The sequence below is a fragment of the Paramisgurnus dabryanus genome, chromosome 19 (genome assembly GCF_030506205.2).
Source record: "Paramisgurnus dabryanus chromosome 19, PD_genome_1.1, whole genome shotgun sequence".
NCBI lineage: Eukaryota > Metazoa > Chordata > Actinopteri > Cypriniformes > Cobitidae > Paramisgurnus > Paramisgurnus dabryanus.
In genome coordinates this window covers 31,133,925-31,153,313 of record NC_133355.1, presented here as the reverse complement: position 1 = coordinate 31,153,313, position 19,389 = coordinate 31,133,925, and the positions used below count along the sequence as shown (strand labels likewise).

The following is a 19,389-nucleotide window of genomic DNA, read 5'->3' as shown; positions in this document are numbered from 1 at the left end:
AACATACTATAGTTAAATCCTAACACCTTGAACATAGGCTTCACATACAGTGGCAAGAAAACCTTTTTGTGAACCTTTTTGTATGAAAAAATTTGTCATAAATTGTGATTTATTTTCCTCTACGTCAAGAGTATTGACAAAACTTGATGGGGCGGTTTCCCTGACAGAGATTCTCTTAAGCCAGGACTAGGCCTTAGTTAAATTAGGAAAATATAGCTAGTTTTAACAAACATGCCTTACTAAAAACATTACTGCAAAAACATAACTGTGTGCATTTTGAGGCAAAATAAAGTGTATTGATTTATTTTAAGATATGTAAAAATCAATAAACCGGCTATGCAGACAACAGCATTTACATGGGACTTGGAGATATGCCAGGTTTCTCACAGGTAGTGACGTCACCACCTATAGTACATAAAAGTCGTTCAAAAAGCCTATGGCATATCTGTCTTAAGCTATACTGTTTTATTCTTGTGTCTGCAGAACCTGTAAATGTAGCATGAGCTTTTATTTTCACAGTTTCTCTGCCAACTGCTTTAGTCGAGTGGAGACTTTTATGCGTTACTTTGCACTTACTTCCACGTGTGACGTTTATCATGGACAAAACCAGGAGAAAGCCGGTTAAGGTGCCACACAAAATCGGAGCAATGAGCAAAAAATGACCTGTGCCGATCTTTTTTGCTTACACCGATTATAGGCTTTACACAATAAAAGAAAACTGTTTTTTACAGTTTTTTACGTTTTTTAAAAGTGTTTACATGACCCCACGTGTTATCAGTTTATTAAGCAAAATCGGCATCAGACTGTGCATGTAAATGCACCCAATAACTGGTTGCCCCCCATTCTGTTGTGGACTTGCTCCAGTGTTTTGGGTTGTTGTCCTGTTGCATCACCCACCTTCTACATAGTTTCAGATGATGTACAGACACTCTCACAATATCCTGGAGACTTGTCTGATGTCCTTAATCTCACCCTCAATCACTACTGGCCAGGCCCTGATGCAGCAAATCAGGCCCAAATCATGATGTTTCCTACACCATACTTTACAGTTGGGATGATATTTATCTGATGATATGCGGTGCCCTTTCTACGCCAGATGTAGCACTGTGTGTTTTTCCAAATAGTTCAATCTTAGTTTCATCAGTGCACAAAACAGTATGCCAATATCGCTGTGGAGTGTCAATGTGCTCCTTTGCAGTGACTTCCTTCGTGGTCTCATGCTGCGGATACCCTGCATGTTCAGTGTTTTACGTATTGTAGACTCATGAACAAAAATGTTATCAAGTTCCAATGATGCCTTCAAATTTTTAGCTGTCATTCGGCATTGTTTCTTTACCTCATTGAGGAGTCTTAATTGTGGTCTTAGTGTTATGTTAACTGGGGGCCCAGTTCCTGGTAGAGTAGCAACAGTCCCAAAGCATCTCCATTTGTAGATTGCTTGCCTAACTGTAGACTGGTGAGTTTCTCAAGTCTTTGAAATAACTTTGTAACCCTTTCCAGCTTTATGTAAAGCAATTCTTGATCGTAGCTCCTCTGAAAGCTTTTTTGGTGAGGCATGGCATACATAAGTGTGTTGTTCTTGTGCAGAGCAAACTCCAAAAGTTTGAGGGGTTTTTATTGGTCAAAGTAGCTGTAGTCCACACCTCCAAACGTATTATCTTAACTAGACTCCAGGTGTTCTAAAATTTGACTCCAATGTTTTGAGTTTTTTTGGTTGTTCTTAATCAAGACATGAAAGATCAGAATTTTTTGTGTTATTTTTAGACACATTATGCTTGTCAATACCCTTGACTTAGATGAAGATCAGGGCCCGTATTCATAAAGAATCTTAAAGCAAAAAGTAGTTCCTAGTGACGCAATTCTAAGAAAATTCTTAGAAATGTGGGCGTTTATTCTTAAAATTAAAGAACATTAGATTGTACAGGAATCATGTTTGTGACCGATCTTATTAGAGACATAATAATATAATATAGCGCCAGAATTAAAAGTAATCACTACATTAACTACAGTGACAGTTTCGGTAACTAGAAAAAAATGCAACTATGTAGCAAAGATGATTTAGGTCTGTTACAGACGTCTATAAAACAAAGTAATCACACAAACTTATATATATATATAGATAGATAGATAGATAGATAGATAGATAGATAGATAGATAGATAGATAGATAGATAGATAGATAGATAGATAGATAGATAGATATAGATATAGATGTATATAGATATATATAGATATAGATGTATATAGATATATATAGATATAGATAGATATAGATATAGATGTATATAGATATAGATAGATAGATAGACCGAATCGCTCTTAAGCTAAGACTCCAACGTAAAAGTTTTAAAGCTAAATTAAGAGTTTTCTGAGAGGACACTTAGAATCTTTAAGAATACGGGCCCTGATCACATTTAATGACAAATTTATTTAGAAAACTATGAAATTCCATTAGGTTTACATAGTTTTTCTTGCCACTGTATATGTTTTGTTGACCTTGCTGGAAACCAAAACACTAAATGTCAAACACAAGCTTAATCAGGGCTTCAAATTCTACTTGATCTAAATGTATAACAAGAGATGCCGCAATGTCTGTGTTACTAAGGCAGTTTTTTTTCACCTGCAAACATGTAAATGAAGTCCATGCTGATTGTAACCATAACAACATCCTGTCAAACTGAACCTGACTGCAACTTGTGTATGATGTTTAAATGCGCTTCCAGAGTCAAGTGGCTGTATTACTGTATATCCAAGCCTTAACAACAACTTGGTGTAATGTGTAACAGTCATATTAGTCATACACACAATAAGCCCTATTTTAATGATCTAAGCACATGGTCTAAAACGCACGGCGCAAGTGCACTTAAGGGCATGTCCCAATCCACTTTTGCTAGTCGCCTGGAAAAATGGTCAGCACGCCCGGCGTATGGCCTAAAAGGGTTGTCCATATACTCTTAGGAATGGTTTCCCGGACAGGGATTAGACTAGTTCTAGACAAATTAAAGTCTAGAAACTGAAAACAACTTTCACTTATATAGCTTAAAATACATCAGTGCCCTTTGTTTTGCCTCAAAATGCACACAATTATAACAGTATAAGCATAAGATTTATAATGTTTCTGTTTCTCTAAAGGTTATTAAGAAAGCTGAGGAATCATTAAGTGCTGGGCATAGAGTGAATGACTGCGCAAGTCTTCTTCAGCGCTGCTTCTGGTACGCGACATATGCGGTGGGCATGCTCTAACTTGTTAACACGGGCGCCAAAAAATACATGTGCTGCTTACACACTGCTCAACCAGGGTACTGTGTTGTAGAACATGTTAGCAGAGAAAACCAGAACATCAATTGTCAAGGTTTTATTTGATTTTGAAGAGATGGATAGAATACTTACCTTGCAGCCTTCACAAGCGCTGACACCATAGTGGTACCCCGAGGACTTGTCCTGACAGACAAAACAGGGTTTGTAGACTCGTGGAGGAGGAAGAGGAGATGGGGGACTAGGAACCAACTCCTCAGAACTGGTGCTCTGAGTCTCAATGGCTAAAATGCAAAAAGAGGTAAGAAACCAGATTGATGATGAGTGTGACAGGAGCAAAACATTTACTTAAAGGTGAAATAGAATGATTGAACAGGGTATTTATCTTTGTTCTGTGATGTGACATGTAGACAAACATTTTTTGTTTGGGTCTGTAATATCTTAGAAGCTTCCTAAAAACCTCTCTCAGATAGCTCTATTAGGGTGGGGGATTTTAAACAAGTGGTTTTCAAAATTCAAAAGGTGTTCTTATCAAAATAGTTCATTCATTTAATTCATTTAAACCATTAAAGATGGCAAAAAAAAATTTCCTACTGTGTTTGTTACCCAAAGTACAGTCCATACACTTAATGATGCTAGTTTAAAAATAACCCAACAAGTAACCTAGCTATGGGTTAGTATAGCACCTTCCCAACTGTGGGTTATTTATCCCTACTCAGCCAATTGGGTACCCAACAGTTTACCTTTTCATTATTTAATATTTAAACAATCATTTCATAAATTATTTAATACTTTAATTAAATACTAAATGCAGATGTTTTTTGAGGTACAAAACGTATTTTAAATAGTATTTTAAATTGTAAAAAAATGCAGTGTATTTTAAATTAAAACAGCAAATCCGTACTGTGAATCAATTTATTCTGTTGACAAATTCTTAAAAAATTACATGAGTAGATTTGTTTCATTAGTACAGAAAGATAAGATTAACATAACATCAGTAAAACAACATTACAGTACACTTCATGCCTTTACATGCATGTATTTTTAACAGGAGCCAAGCCGGGATTTGAACTCGGGTTAGCAGTACCACAACATCTACAGACAACTGGACCACAGGTTATGATCCCAGCCTATGAAAAACAGAAGAAAAACATAACTGAAAACAAACTTCAATGCAAAAATTAAACAACTAAGGACAGATTTCAGTGAGGCAGGCAGATTCATACATAACATTGTCAGAATCCTGCCAGATCCTGTTTGTATTTAGATCTAGTTTAGCATGGCAGGGTTCTGACAGTACATATGTTTTATGTGGGAGATGCGTGGTTTTAGTATTGGTTTATTCTGACCACGCATTTCCCGGGTCTTGTCACTTTTTCCCCTGATCCCTTACTTGTAATGATTTCCAGGTGTATGTAATTTACTTTGTCCCTATTTATTGTCCTTGTGTTTGCTGTTCTGTGCACGTTCATCTTGTCACATATCCTGTTGGTTCCTGTGAGAGTTTGGTGAAGTCTTTGCTTGTTTTATGTTTGAAAGTTTATTGTTAGTTTTGTTAAGTTTAGTATCAGTTTAGTGTTGTGTTTCCCTTGTCTTGTTTTGCCCCCTCGTGGGTTTTGTTTTCCCTGTTTACCCTGTTATTTAATAAATTCCTTTGTCGTCAATTGTCCGCATTTGGGTTCGTGTCTTGTGTCTCCAAAACCCTGACAGAACGAACGTGCCAAAACAGAACCCAGCGGACTATGGCCGAGGATCCAGAGTGGTGGAATGGCCTCATCGCTGATTCACGTTCTGGATTTGGGATGTTTCCTCCCCAGAGGGGGCGTAGTCTGCAGGACTATGCCCAGAAGGTATTGGACAGAAGGGGGTGCTTTTCTGACCGGATGGTCAACAGGTACCTCCTGGCCGGTCTTGATAATCCTCCTCCCATCTCAGAACGAGCGGCTCTCATCTCTCTGCCGTTTTGGGAGGTGGTGGGCCGTCTCGACCCACAGCAACAACCCCGGGATGATGATTCGGCAGTCGGCCTGCAGCTATCGGTCCCTAGGGGTTTCATCACAGGGTCAGTAAGGCTGGTGAGTTTGGTTCTTGCCCTTCCAACCCCAGGGGTCTCTCTCACATCTGCCTCACCCACGCCTACTCCTGTTATCTCCTCTGCACCTTCCACACCCTGGAGCAGAAAGAAGAAGAAGAGGAGGAAAGAAGTGGTGGGGTCCCCCCACATCCTTCATTCTTCCAGCTTCAGCTTCCTGGTCTGCCAGCCCAGCCTATGCCATCTCAGCCCCTAACGCAGCCGCCAGTGCGTCCCGAGCCGGCGACGCAGACACTCCTATTTCATTGACATGAGGAAATATATCCCAGGGGCTGTTACACTTGGTATTAAGATGTGTTTTTGTCGATCTGATCACAAGTGGACGAGAGAGACCCATTACGTTTACACTTGGTGTTTAAATCGGTCTCTTTTTGTCCATTTTCAACCGCTTCTCTCCAGATTACTGAGGGGATGGTCTGTGGACGAGTCCCTCTCATGTCAGTTAATCATGAGCGGGAGTAATGACGGGTTTAAATGGACGCAAACTAATATTATGTCAGAGTTCAATGCTTATGTTTTACGTAAACATGTTACATGTCCATGTATATGTAAGAGCTTTCTCTGATATTGGTGAAATAAGATCACTCAACTTTCACACGCTTGTAAAATGAAACGAAAGACGCGCAGATCAGCGGCGTTAGTTTTATCAATGAAAGGCTAAAAATAGGGCTGTCACCGTGTGTTTGTGCTAGAGGTCAGATAAGATGAAAAACATTTATCTCAGTACCTCAGATTACATAAATGGGTGGAGAGACGGCGTGTGGCTGTTCGAACACATTAAACCACATGCATGTTTACACTAACAAGTGTTATGCATAATCATGCTATAGTTAGCCAAGGAACTATAAAACTTCAAGTTTACAACATAGACTGTATAGATGTAAACGAATATGCTGAATTACCTGTGGAGAAGATAGAAAGTACAGGTAGGCAACTTCGGTGTCCCTTGAGTCCCATCTTGGAAAACTAACATTACTCCAATATTGACTTTGGTCTTGTTGTTTTTTCTGTCGCGTTGTCGTTTTAAATCCCCTTTTCGCTTCCTTGGCGATGTGTTTTAATGTCCTCAAAAATAGGTCTTCAACAGGCTTTCAAATCTGCCTCAAATCAAAGATCGCGGGATAATCACGGTTTGCAGCTGTTGCAGCCGAAGGATTCAGGTCGCATATGTGGGCTGCATATGTCATCAAACCTGGTTTATTTAAATTAACTGAGCATTACATTCACATGTACAAGTCATAATCATATTACATAAATTTACAATTAATTAAGAATTGTCAGCTTTATAATTATTAATATTCTGAAATAAGACTGTCTTGATGACGTATACCGCCTACACATGCAACCTTGGGAGGCTTCAGCTAGCGGCCAGCGTGAGTGTAGTCTGAAAGCGCGAAAGGCGGAGCTTGAATTTCAGGAATGTCCCTCGTCGGCGAATGTATTTCAAAGATGGAGGCACAACATGGATGCGCCAGTCGAGCGATTCGACCGTATGTATTTTAAATAGCAGATTCTACACTTACAAGAATACTTTGATTAGTGGGTGGGAAGTAATTAGAAATGAATGAGCACATACTTTTGAAAGAATACATGGGTTTTGCTAAGAATTAACTCAAAAAAGTACACAGTGAGCTTTAATAATCTAATTTTGGCGGTTCTGTGACATCATCAGCTCATTCAGGTCATGTCTGAGTAAAACTCTTGTGCAAAAATCTACTTGAAAGGAAAGATTAAAGTTCTTATGACATTTTACTCCTGCGATTAGGTGAGTACACTTTTATATGCTGCAGATCACGTTAATATTCTTATTATACACTTTATACACCTTTGAGTGATCCCTGTATTTAATATGGTCTGGGCTAAGCCCCGAATGTCCTTCAATGCTGGAAACGCCTCTGCTTAAGCATATAGCTAACTTAATGATTCTTTAATTGATTTATTAAAATAATTTATGAATGACAGGCAACACTGAAAGTGACAAGGCAATCTTTATTTGAACTAATCATGTCATTTATTTATGTAAAGTGTGAAATAAAACCGGCACACTTTAAAGAGATACGCACTTACGTCTCTCTCGCTCGCTCTGTCTCTCTCTGCAAGTGTAACTGTGTTACTATGGTTACCAATGTTTATAGTAGCGGATTAACTTCTAACTGTAATCAAACTGACTGGAACCACCTGTGCATTAAACGGTTGTAATGCACACCTTCCAGCCAATCAGAATCAAGTATTTAAACAGACCATGGTATAATGTACCTAGAAGCCTCTAGCAAAGTTACATCCCATTCAGAATCCTGCAGTCAGCAAATGAATGACGCCTTGTGGTAACTTCAATAAAGGGCACAAAATCACTTTACTGATCATTCGCCTTCACTATTTATTGTTAAAAAGTGTCTGCTAAACAATATATGTAAATGTGAACAATCTGAAAAGTTTATCAGTGACCTCAATTCAATATTGAAAACAGCATAATTTTAGTAAATAAGAACATTTCAGTGAATAGGTGCACTGTAAAAAAAATCAGTAGAAATTTGCAGCTGGGTTGCCGGTAATTTACCGTAGATTTAAATTTATGTTATTTACTGGCAACATTTTGTTCAAAGTTAAATAAACATTAAACATTTACAAGTCTTTGTCTTTAAAAAATAAAACTGCATCAAGCAAAACATTCTGAGAAACAAAATCTGAAGCAAAAAATAGAAAAAGGTTGATGATGATTTCTGGTTCCCAGAATGCTTTGCATGAGGCTGTTATTGTATAGTTTTGTTCTGTAAAGATTAAGAATTGATATTATTTAAAATGTATTTAACTTTGAACAAACTATTGCCAGTTAATAACATAAATTTAAATCTACGGTAATTTACCGGCAACCCAGCTGCAATAACATTGTAATTTCTACTGATTTTTTTACAGTGTGGCAGATATTTGCTCTAAAATGGACTTACAAAATAACTCACATGAATTTCCCCTCAATGGCCAAATACAAAGCATTTTTAAAAACACTGCAATGTTCACAGTGGTGACTGAGAATGTATTGTAACAAAATCAATTAGGAAATATTTGATCAATATGTACTATATAGCTGGTACAGTTTTAGCATACACATTAAATTAGGAAAAAGTTTGTCAGACATGATAGTTTCAGTCATGGCATCTCAGTACTGCATCATTGGCATTTACACATCAAATATTTTTTAATACACATAAGGACAGCGAATAACATTAGTTTGAGAAGGTTACAGGATAAAGAGTCTATGCCTATTGTTAGTGGATCAGACTGATTCATCAGACAAAGAGCTGTGTATGTTTGTGGAGATAAACAAGAATAAGTTGTTGAAGTTCAATTAGCCATGTCCAGGCTGACTTAATTTTCAAAAAAAAAAAAAAAACTTGAAAAGTACACATTTTTATTTGATTGATTCTGCGGTTTCTTTATTCTTGGCAATCTGCAAAATGCGTGACTTCCTCTTTTTAACTTTTCTGTTAAAAAAATTTATTTAAAGAGCTCCTATGGTCTGATTCACGATTTTACATTTCCTTTGGTGTGTAACCCCAAAGTAAATGATGATGCGGGTTACCGGGTTCCCACACCTTAGTTAACTTCAAATTCAAAGACCTTTCAAGGACTTTCCTGGTCCAATACCCTTAAATTCAAGGACTAAATGTGGGGACACATTACAAGTGAGAGCAAGGTTACATCGTGTTACCTTTTTAGATAGGGTAAGTGTGTCTGAATGTGTATATCAAATTCAACCAATGGTTAGGCTTGACTACAAAGACAGGGTGACGCGGGAGCCAGGAAGTATATCGCTATCTGAAATATTGCCAAAGACGCCGTTACAGGGACAGTTACATTCGTAACCCAAGACGTTTTCATGTGTCAAACACAACTATGCCAAAAAGCATTTTGGTATGAATCAACATTGGCATACAGAAGTTATAAGCATTTAAAGTGAGAAGTTTAGCACGTGTGCTTACGTGTGCTTACTTCTTGCATAAAATAGATTCAAGCACTTTCAATGATCTGTATCTATGTACTGTACGTATATTTTCAAAAACTTCCCAGGGCCTTAAAATTTTTCCCCCAGATTCACAAACTTTCAAGGATTTCAAGGACCCATGGGAACCCTGCAGTTATCGTCTTAAACGTAAATCTTTTTTCTTGGAAAAACAAGAAACACACGGATTGTAGGCAACAGCTATCCTGGGCCTGTTGACATGGACAAGACCGACATCATCATAATTCCTATCGCTTCCGACTCAGCCTGTAAGTTAACTCCTGTTAGCATTGTAAGCAAATCTTTCATGGTAAGGAGCGTCACATTTCTGGCTGACATCAGAGCTATTCAGACAATCAGAATGTACAGATTTGCTGGCCAATCAGTAACGCACACTTTTCAAATCGTTGAGTTTTGTACAAAATTGCGCGTTTTAACAATAAACCACGCAAACACATCTGATCTTTTGTCAAGAAACATTGTCTTTATTTCCTATTTAAAAGACGAAAGACAGCATTAAAAGTTGCTAAAAACATGGTTATGGATCCGTGTATCATTCGTTTTTTCAAATTAAAAACAAAAATGAAAAAATAACCACCACGGGTTTTCTGATTGTGTGCTCAGATCAAAAAATGAATTACTGGATTAGACACATTTTTTATTTAACACCTTTACAGGCATAATATATCAATAAAAACATTTTAAACAGACCAAGTAGGCTACTATAGTGGTAACATATTACAGGCATTTATGCTCTCATGAAAGACTCTTACAGTCCAACTTTTGAACTTTATTTATTTTTTTATTAATATTTATACAGGACCTAAGGTTAATGGAGGTCTGCGCTGGACTGTTTTTTTTGTCCAGCTCCCACAAGATTCTATTCAGTAAACCGCTTAAAATACACTCTGTGTTCACTTGCTTTATTTCCCGACCTGACGGTTCCGCAAAACTTAACGTTAGATCTCGTTTCCAGAATCTCACATTCAAATGTCTCTAAAGAAAAGAGAGAGATGAAGTAACCTATAACAATTATAAATGCTATACCAAAATTGTGTTCGTGCCAATATAAATATTATATTAACATTGTACTGTCAGCAGAGAAAAAAAATAATGAAATATAAATAATAAATTAAAAAGGACAAAGCCTCTCAGTCAAATTTCTTACCAGCATAAACCGAAACCATTGTTGGTTGCAGAGTTGCTGTTCAAACAAATTGCTCCTTTGCCAAATGTATAGCGTATTAAACGGATGCAAAGATCAAAGAACTATCCGTTAGGAAAATTAATAATGGCTTTATTTTAATAGACATGTAAAACCATATTTTGGCGGATTACTTTAATTTTTTAACGAATTTGCCTGCCCATTTAGTCTTAATAAGTAACGTTAAACGAACTTGACTTGCAGTTCTCGAAGGCAGGTCGGACCTTAAGGTCGGGCTCGAGCCCCAAGTTAAGTAACAGAACAGAAGAGAAAAAAAGAGTAGTGAATGAGACGATGAGAAGAAGGAGTTGCAGCTATGCGCCCAGGCATGGAGACTCCCGTTTACCATATGTTTTTAATAGTGACACAGGACTGTTTCCTTTCAAATCTACGTTAAAAGTGAACTAGTTAAAATATTACTGCAGTAAAAGAGTTAATTTTGTATCATATTTTGTTGTGGTTTCTAAAAGCCTGCAGTCATTTGCGATGTCAAGGAGTTTAATGTCTTCACGCGTGACGCATTGACATGATTTGCAAGGTAAATTTGCAAATGATTCATGAATTCATACCTCTGCAATTATTATAGTTATGATCGGGGATGCGCTGGTAGAGAAAGAGAACGAGAAACAGCGGCCCGTTAAGATTAAACTATTACGTAGCAATTATACGCATTTTTGGGCTAGACCTCTGGGCTAGAGGAAGAGTTTTGTGCAGAATTTAATGCAAATATTTTTTTTATCTAATACATATTATTTATCAGTGTGTTATACGCGAAAAATAATAATGAACAAATTCAAAAGTCGGACTGTAAGCGAATGAGACCAACAGGAAAGCATGGTTGCTATTAAAACCCTTAATTAAATGTAATCTGTTAGTACCTGATCTGTTTTAAATTATTTCATTGGTATATGTCTGCTAAGGTGTTCAATTAAAATTTGTCCGAACCCGTTTTCATTCATTTTTCTATTTTTGATCTGAGCGCACATTCGGAAAAAAAGGCGTTTGATTTTAGTTCAGGAAATAAATAATAGAAAAACAAGTCGTTTCTCTTTATTTTCTTTTTGGTTTTGATTTAAAAAAAAAATGAAGGAATGATACACGTGGCCATTTTTGTAAACTGTTATTGTAAAATAAAAGTAGTATTTGATAAAAAAAGAAAAAATCAAATTTTTTTTTTCAAAATAATCCGACGGGCCAGAAAATATTGCTGGCGGGCCACTTTTGGCCCGCGGGCTGCCTGTTGCCGACCCCTGATCTAAAGGGTCATAAAACAAACAACAAAAGAGGTAAACAGAACAAACAAAACCCCACAGCTCTCAGACTGAATTGAATGCCAAAGAATAAAAATATGTTTTAAGACAGATTTGGGGCCATTCTCACAGACAATGACAGCTACATCAAAGGCACGATCACCCCTGTGCTTCAGTCTAACTCTAGGGACCTTCAGCAGCATATGGTCAGCAGACCTCAGAGACTTTGATGGGACGTGCAGCTGTATAAGGTCAGAAAGGTAAGTTGGGGCCAGGCCATTTGCAAGCAAACATTAAAACCTTAAAATCAATTGTAAAATGGACCGGAATCCAGTGTAGCGAAGACAATATGGGCGACATATGTTCCCGTTTACGTGTTCGTGTTAAAAGTTGAGCTGCAGCATTGTGCACTAACTGCAAGCGTGAGAGAGAGGCCTGGTTAACACCAACATAGAAGGCATTACAATAGTCTAAACACACTTTTTTGAAAATATGCTTATTTTCCAGCTCCCCTAGAGTTAAACATTTGATTCTTACCGTTTTGGAATCCATTCAGCCGATCTCAGGGTCTGGCGGTACCACTTTTTACATAGCTTAGCATAATTCATTGAATCTGATTAGACCATTAGCATCGTGCTAAAAAATTATCAAAGAGTTTCAATATCTTTTCTATTTAAAACTTGAAACTATGGCTAGGAACTATACTCTCAAACTGGCGTAATAATCAAGGACTTTGCTGCCGTAACATGGCGGCACCAGGAGAAGTAGATATTTTACGCAGTGCCCAAAACTAGTCTACTTGGTTACTCTCAATAGCAGGGGACTATTTTCAGGCACAACTTTTAATTTTGTGTCGTCTTAGTACACGATGTAACTACAGAGGAGTCAAGTTTTAAATAGGAAAAATATCGAAACTCTGGTTATTTTTAGCGCAATGCTAATGGTCTAATTAGATTCAATTGATTGTACTTAGCTATGCTAAAAGTGCTAGCGCCAGACCCGGAGATCAGCTGAATGGATTCCAAAACGGTAAGAATCAAATGTTTAACTCTAGGGGGGCTGGAAAATGAGCATATTTTCAAAAAGTGGAGTGTCCCTTTTAAATGGCAAAAAAAGGCTTTACTTCGGATAAAAGCCTTAACTGACAAAAACGTGACCTGACAACCGAGTTTATCTGTTTGTCAGGTTTAAAATCTATATCCATTATTACCCCTAGATTTTTAACAGTGGATTTAACATAGGGAAGCAAAGGGTCCAAATCAATGATCGAGGTCTTATTTTTTCAGTTTGACCCAAATTTAGCAAGGAAATAGTTGCACTGGGTTTACCAGTGGTTCTTAAACTGGGGGCTGTGAAATGGTGGCGGGAGGCCTTAGTTTTATTTTATTATATACATTAATTTATCATAAATTCTGTGTAATTACACCTCAGAAAAATAAGGCTACACAACAGCAATATGTTGAATAATTGAATTTGTTTTGTTTCATTAAAATGTTAAGTCTTGTAATGCGTTAATGAAAAATGTATTAGAATGTATGACATAAAACAATATAAATAAATCCATTTACAGTCTCTAAGAAAGCACTGATTTTGTTATCTCTCTGTTATGTGGTTGTTTTGGTGCTTTGCATGGATCTGGGGCATGACAGGGAACACTTAGGGTGGGTTGCAGTCTTTTTCTCTCTGTTAAAGTTTTGGCCGTCTGGACAGATACATGACTTATATTGATCTCATGTATCACTCCTGCCCCTCCCAACATCCCCAGCAAAGGAAAGCTGATTAAATTAATGATGACGGGTTCATTTGTTTTCATTAAATTGGCATGAGGTAGAACAAACTTAAATGGCCTCCATCTGGAAAAGGAAGTATGTAGTAACGTCCATATCTGTGTGCTCGCAACATTGCTTGTCTCTTCTATTCAGAAAGAATAGAAGATAGAGATTAGCTGACTTCTGCAACAATAAAAAACATCAAATATAGAAGATTCGTGAGATAATTTTATCAACCCTCAAGTACTGAAGATTATTACAGCCACAGTAACATAAAACATTTACATTTTTGTAATTGTTAGTGCCACGATAAGCAACAGAACACACTACTGCATTCATTCACAATAGAACTGTATGCTTTCAATGTTTTGGTCTAGTATTTTTTATGCATTTGGGTTCTCACACACAGCATTTCTTTCCCCTAAGGTGTGATGGCTAATTATGGTGTAACATTACAAGAAAAGCATACAGTATTCTTCTATTGTGTGCACAAAACATGGGTTATTATAGCAGATAAAGCTTAAGTTAAATGTGCAAAATATCAACATTATCAACTCATTGCTATTGTGTATTTGACAATCAAGACAGAGACGAGAGGTTCGGGCCACCTGCTGACACATGAGGCATATAAAGACATTTCCATTTACTCTTTCTGGTGGTGGGCAGCGTTCACCGCATGAGGCACATGGGAGTATTTTTCCATTTTCTGGGTGATTTAACCTAAGCTTGGTGGCCAGGTGACTTCTCACGTGTTAACATACACAGAGCAGCCATCAGACAAATAAGGGACAATGACAGACAGGCCAAAGAATGGGAGCTGTGCTATAAAAGAATGTCACATGGCTTATCTTCCTGAACTTTTAGCCTCTGGCTGAACCCCCAGCGTGGACTAACAGGAAACTTTAAAACCCCTTACAGGCCATTCGCTCAATACGGGGAAAACAAACAGAAAACAGCTCTGAGGATTCACAAGTTTTTCAGTGCGACAAAAGAAAACAACAAATCTCCATATCCCAAAACTTGTACTGTAGCAATGTGTATGTTTCCTTTTGGGATTTGGAACCACCCTGCAAGATACTAGCGGGAAGTATCAAATAGTATTCCAGCGTAACACACAATGAAATCTTTTAGAACACCTAAATCATTCAAATAATTTTTATTTTATTTCTATAGCATTTATTATACGATTTTGGATTGTTGTACAAAAACACACCGAAAAGTACATAGTAAGAGCAATTCCACTCACACACAAGGTCAGAAATGTATTGGTATTTCTAAATGTCCCCACAACGTTATAATATATCTGAGTTTCCTTAACTGTCCTTTAAAGACTTAATTCCAATATAGTCCTGTATAGGTCCTGTAGGAACTTTAATAAGACAAAAATATTTTAATAACATGCTAACAAAAAATCTCTTGCAGAGAAATTTCTATTTCCTGTTTTTCTTTTGTTACATAACATAATTGTATTATGTTCTGTTCTTTGATCTTACTATTTATTTGGGCTTTTAAGCGATCTTTATATTAACTCAGAGGCTGTATGGTATTAACATGCGTTTTCGTTGATTGGATCACAAGTGGACGACAGAGACCCAGTGTAAACAGTGTTCAAAATGTTTTGAGCTTGTCCACTTTCAACCACAAGGTAGTCGAAACCCCTTTCGATCAGATTGCTTTTGTAGTGTTAACACACATGTGGTTGAATGTGTACGAACAGCCTCATGCGACCGCCTTCTCTCCACCCATTTATGTAATCTGAGGTACTGAACACAATGTTTTACGTCTTTTCTGACTTCTGGCGCAAACAGCGCTATTTTTACCCTTTCATTGATAAAACTAAAGCGATGTTGTGAAAGGGTGTAAAAGTTGTGCAATCTTAAGCCCTATTTGGACGGGATTAGTTTTACACGGGGACCTCTGAGAAAATCGTGCTTCTCAGAGGTCCTCTGTGTTTTTAATCCCGTCCGAATTGGCCATGTCTGTGTTTTTCTCTGACGACCTCCGTAAGAATTCCAGAGTAATTTACCTACTGTTTTTTGTCGAACTCAGAGAAATTTAACCCCGTCCGGATGCAAATGTCTGTGTTTCCCCGCAATATCTTTTGAAAACGCAGTTCATTTCGTGTTTTGGCCAACTTGATCTGCCGTAAGGTCTTACTAATGTGCGTATATTGTCTTTCCTGAGTCCCAATCATTCAGATATGGATGTTTTTTTCGCATTAGGCAAAATAAAATAATTAAATTAAGATGAGCTGAATATCAAACACTGTTAAGACTGGGCACTGTAATATCATTAACGTTATAAGAAACTCCGTTTAAAGTTGTTCAACTCAGGAATGGTAATGTTAATTTATAAAGATAATAAATAGTTATTAATCATTATTTCTTCATTTGGGTTTATAATAAGCAGACAGTTATATAAAACACGTAGGCTAACGTTACTTTATTAGGATTTATATATTTTATTTTGATTTGTTAAAATTAAATTAATATATTACATGTTCTGTCATAATTTTACATTTAAAGCAAAATATTAAACATTACAAACACGCGTATCCAGAGCGTGTGCTCTTCTGCAACGCCCAAATGCATGAAACAGACACTCCCATCTCTGGAATAGCCTACATCATCTTAATCTCGTCCGAATCGGTACATAAAATCACAGACGTCCTGGGGGACACGTTGAAACTCAAACGAAAACTAATCCCGTCCGAATAGTGCTTTATTTCATCAATTGCGCTGAAATATCAGAGGAAGCTCTAACATATATACATACAAAACACTGTGCAGCATGTTTACTTACAACACAAGCAGTGGACATAATATTAGTTTGTGTCCATATAAACTCGTCTTTTCTCCGATCGCATTTAAATGACAGCAGAGAGACTCGCCCACCGTCTCGACAGGCCACCCCCTCACAGTATTCAGGACAGAAGCGGTTAAAAGTGGACAAAAGAGACGGATTTCAATACCAGGTGTAAACGAAATGTGTCTCTCTTGTCCACTTGTGATCCGATCAACGAAAACACATCTTAATACAAAGTGTAAACAGCCCCTCAGTGGTTCTCAAACTGTGGCTGACCAGGCTCCATTAGGAAGATCATTCCACCAACAGGGAGTAGTGGAGGAAAATGAGCGGGAAAGTGATTTAGTGCCCTTTTGTAAAGGTATCACAAGGCACTGCTCATTTGCTGAACATATGGATCTAGACAGGGTGTAAGAATGTAGGAAGGTGTAAAAGTATGCCGGTGCAGTGCCAGTAAAAGTTCTGTAAAAGTGAGCAGTAGTAACTTATACCTGACATAATCGGTAACCAGTGGAGAGAGAAGTTAATTGACTTGATGCTATGACGCTAACTGAATATTGGAATGCAGATGTCTTCAGGCCATCTTATATTGGAATCTTAAATCTAGAATCCTCTCTTATTAAACATGAAGTCTGGCACAAATTGGAAATTGTAATAAAAGAAAAATGCCTATTTCATAGCAAAATATCAAACGTTGTCAAGTAGAAACTGCACAAAAACTGTTAAAGAAATACACAATGATTGACATCCTCTTGCATTACTGTATGACACTGTTCACACTGTCAATTTAAATCCAACTTTTGTGTATGTCCAATTTGAAGGACTGACTCTCCACACTATGTATCACAACTGTTGATATCTGATTTGTGTATCGTGTGGTGCTTTTTTTCTGGAATAGCTGCATTGGTTTTTTTACATTGAAGTTGCGTGGAGGTGTTTGAAATAGATGTGCTTAACTGCAGATGATTGGTGTTTTGTCCACTTCTGATCGCTTCTGTCCTGATTACTTTGAGGGGATGCTCTGTGGAGACTGTGGGCGAGTCCCTTTCCTTTTTATTTAAATGCTAGCAGGATAAATGACGGGTTTAAATGAACACAAACTAATATTATGTCATATTAGTCTGCTACTTATGTTGCTGGTAAACATGCTGCACAGTGTTTTGCAGGCCGCAACTGTTGTGAATGAGACACCTGCTTCGCCTCCCGATCACCACCAGAGGGAGCCATCCCCTGAATATTAGCGTTGGTCAAACTACACTACCCACAAACCCACATACCAGGACTGATTGCTTGCCACCTGATCCAAATCAAAGACTGCCTATTTAAGCCAGACTCAAATGCCACCTCAATGCGAAGTCTTGATTTGCTCTGTCTGTCATTTCTGAGCGTTTACCCTGTCTGTGTTTATTTGGTTACCGGTTCTGATCTGTTATTTGTTATTACGATTACTTGCTGCCTGCCCTGACCTTTTGGATTGTTTATTGACTACGAGACTGCCTTATCTATATTGTGGTGTATGCTGGTGTTGATATTCTGCCTGTCTGACAACGAGAGTAATAAAGCCTGCAAATGGATCTTCCATCTCAAGGTGCTTCATTACAGCAACATGCTGCATACGTCATATAGACCAGTGTTTCCCAATCCTGGTCCTTGAGGACCCCCTCCCAGAAAGTTTTAGATGTCTTCTAATTTAAAACACCTGAATTCAACGTATTAGCACCTTCCAAAATGGTAAACATGTCTCCTTAACCAGCTGATGAGGTAAGTCAGGTGTGTTGAATAAGTAGACATCTAAAACATAGTGGGAGGGGGTCCTCGAGGTCCAGGATTGGAAAACACTGATATAGACATATTTCAGAATGTTAACAATTAAAAAGTTGACTAATGTTATTATTAGTTCATCGTAAATTATTATAACATGTTTATGACTGGCAAATGAAATGCTCAGGTAACTTAAATAAACCAAGCTTGATTACATATGCAGTGTACATATGCAGCCTTCGTACTGAGAAATGGCCGTGTGCATGACGCAGTGATGTGCTAACAATGCGCATATCATTTGCCCACCATGGCTTCAAAGCGGAGCTATTTGTCTGTATCCGAATGTATGAGTTTGTAATATTTTAAATCTTTGTAAGTATTGCCAAAAAAAGCAATGCAATATTTTCAAAATAACACTCTACTACAGATTTCCACATTCTTTCGTTTGCCCTTTATGATAAGTAATTTTTAGTAATTAAGTAATCATTTATGTCAATAAATATAATAAACCACATTTATGCACTTGAATGTGTTTGTCTTTTAGTTTGTTTAAGTTTGGTAAATGGGTAATTTTTTAACTCATACTGTATTAACATTATGTATTTATATTTAATTTGATTCATTAAATTAATTTAAATTTAAATCAGGTTTATTTTTTAGTCCTTCTCACAACAAATAATGATTCAAAACAGCTTTACAACAAATGCATGTTTCATATTATAATCAGCAAGTTTATCAGTGTAAAAGTAATGTCCATATAGGAATAATATACAGATTTAGATAATACAATATTCAGTTAGTTAACAACTAAAGCCCGATTTATAGTCATGCATAAGCTCTGCGTAGCCTGACGTGCACCTCGCAAAATATTTAACAGCCCGTCAGTTCTACGCGGACCGTAAGCACTGAGATTGGTCCACCTCCTTCGTTTGTGGGTTAACTTGCCAAGCTGCTTCTTCTTTAACGGTCGCGGTGCTACTATGGTTACACGCATGGATACTGCCTACCAGCGGTCTGCTGGTGTGTTTGCACATCGATGCGGACGACGTCGCAAAAGTATAAATGAAAACCAACGCGGAACCTACGCCGTAGGACCTACTCACAACTATAACAGGGCATTCAGACCGCCACCGGCGAGAGCGTCAAAGTGGCCGGAAGTCATTCATTTTCAATGAGAGCCGGTGGCGAGCTCCAGCGAGCAGCGGCGCGCCGCGTCATGTACAGCGTGAGCGTCGAGGAGAGTTGAAATCAGCTCA

At 37.6% G+C, this 19,389-nt stretch overlaps 1 protein-coding gene across 1 annotated transcript in view; it reads right to left on the bottom strand.

Moving 5' to 3' along the window:
• LOC135785788 (retinoic acid receptor beta-like) overlaps nucleotides 1-19,389 on the bottom strand; it is a 134,153-nt gene that overhangs the window by 103,185 nt on the left and 11,579 nt on the right. Inside the window, exon 2 of the mRNA XM_073812667.1 lies at nucleotides 3,391-3,539. Coding sequence (XP_073668768.1) covers nucleotides 3,391-3,539 — 149 coding nt within the window. The remainder of the gene's footprint in view (nucleotides 1-3,390; nucleotides 3,540-19,389) is intronic.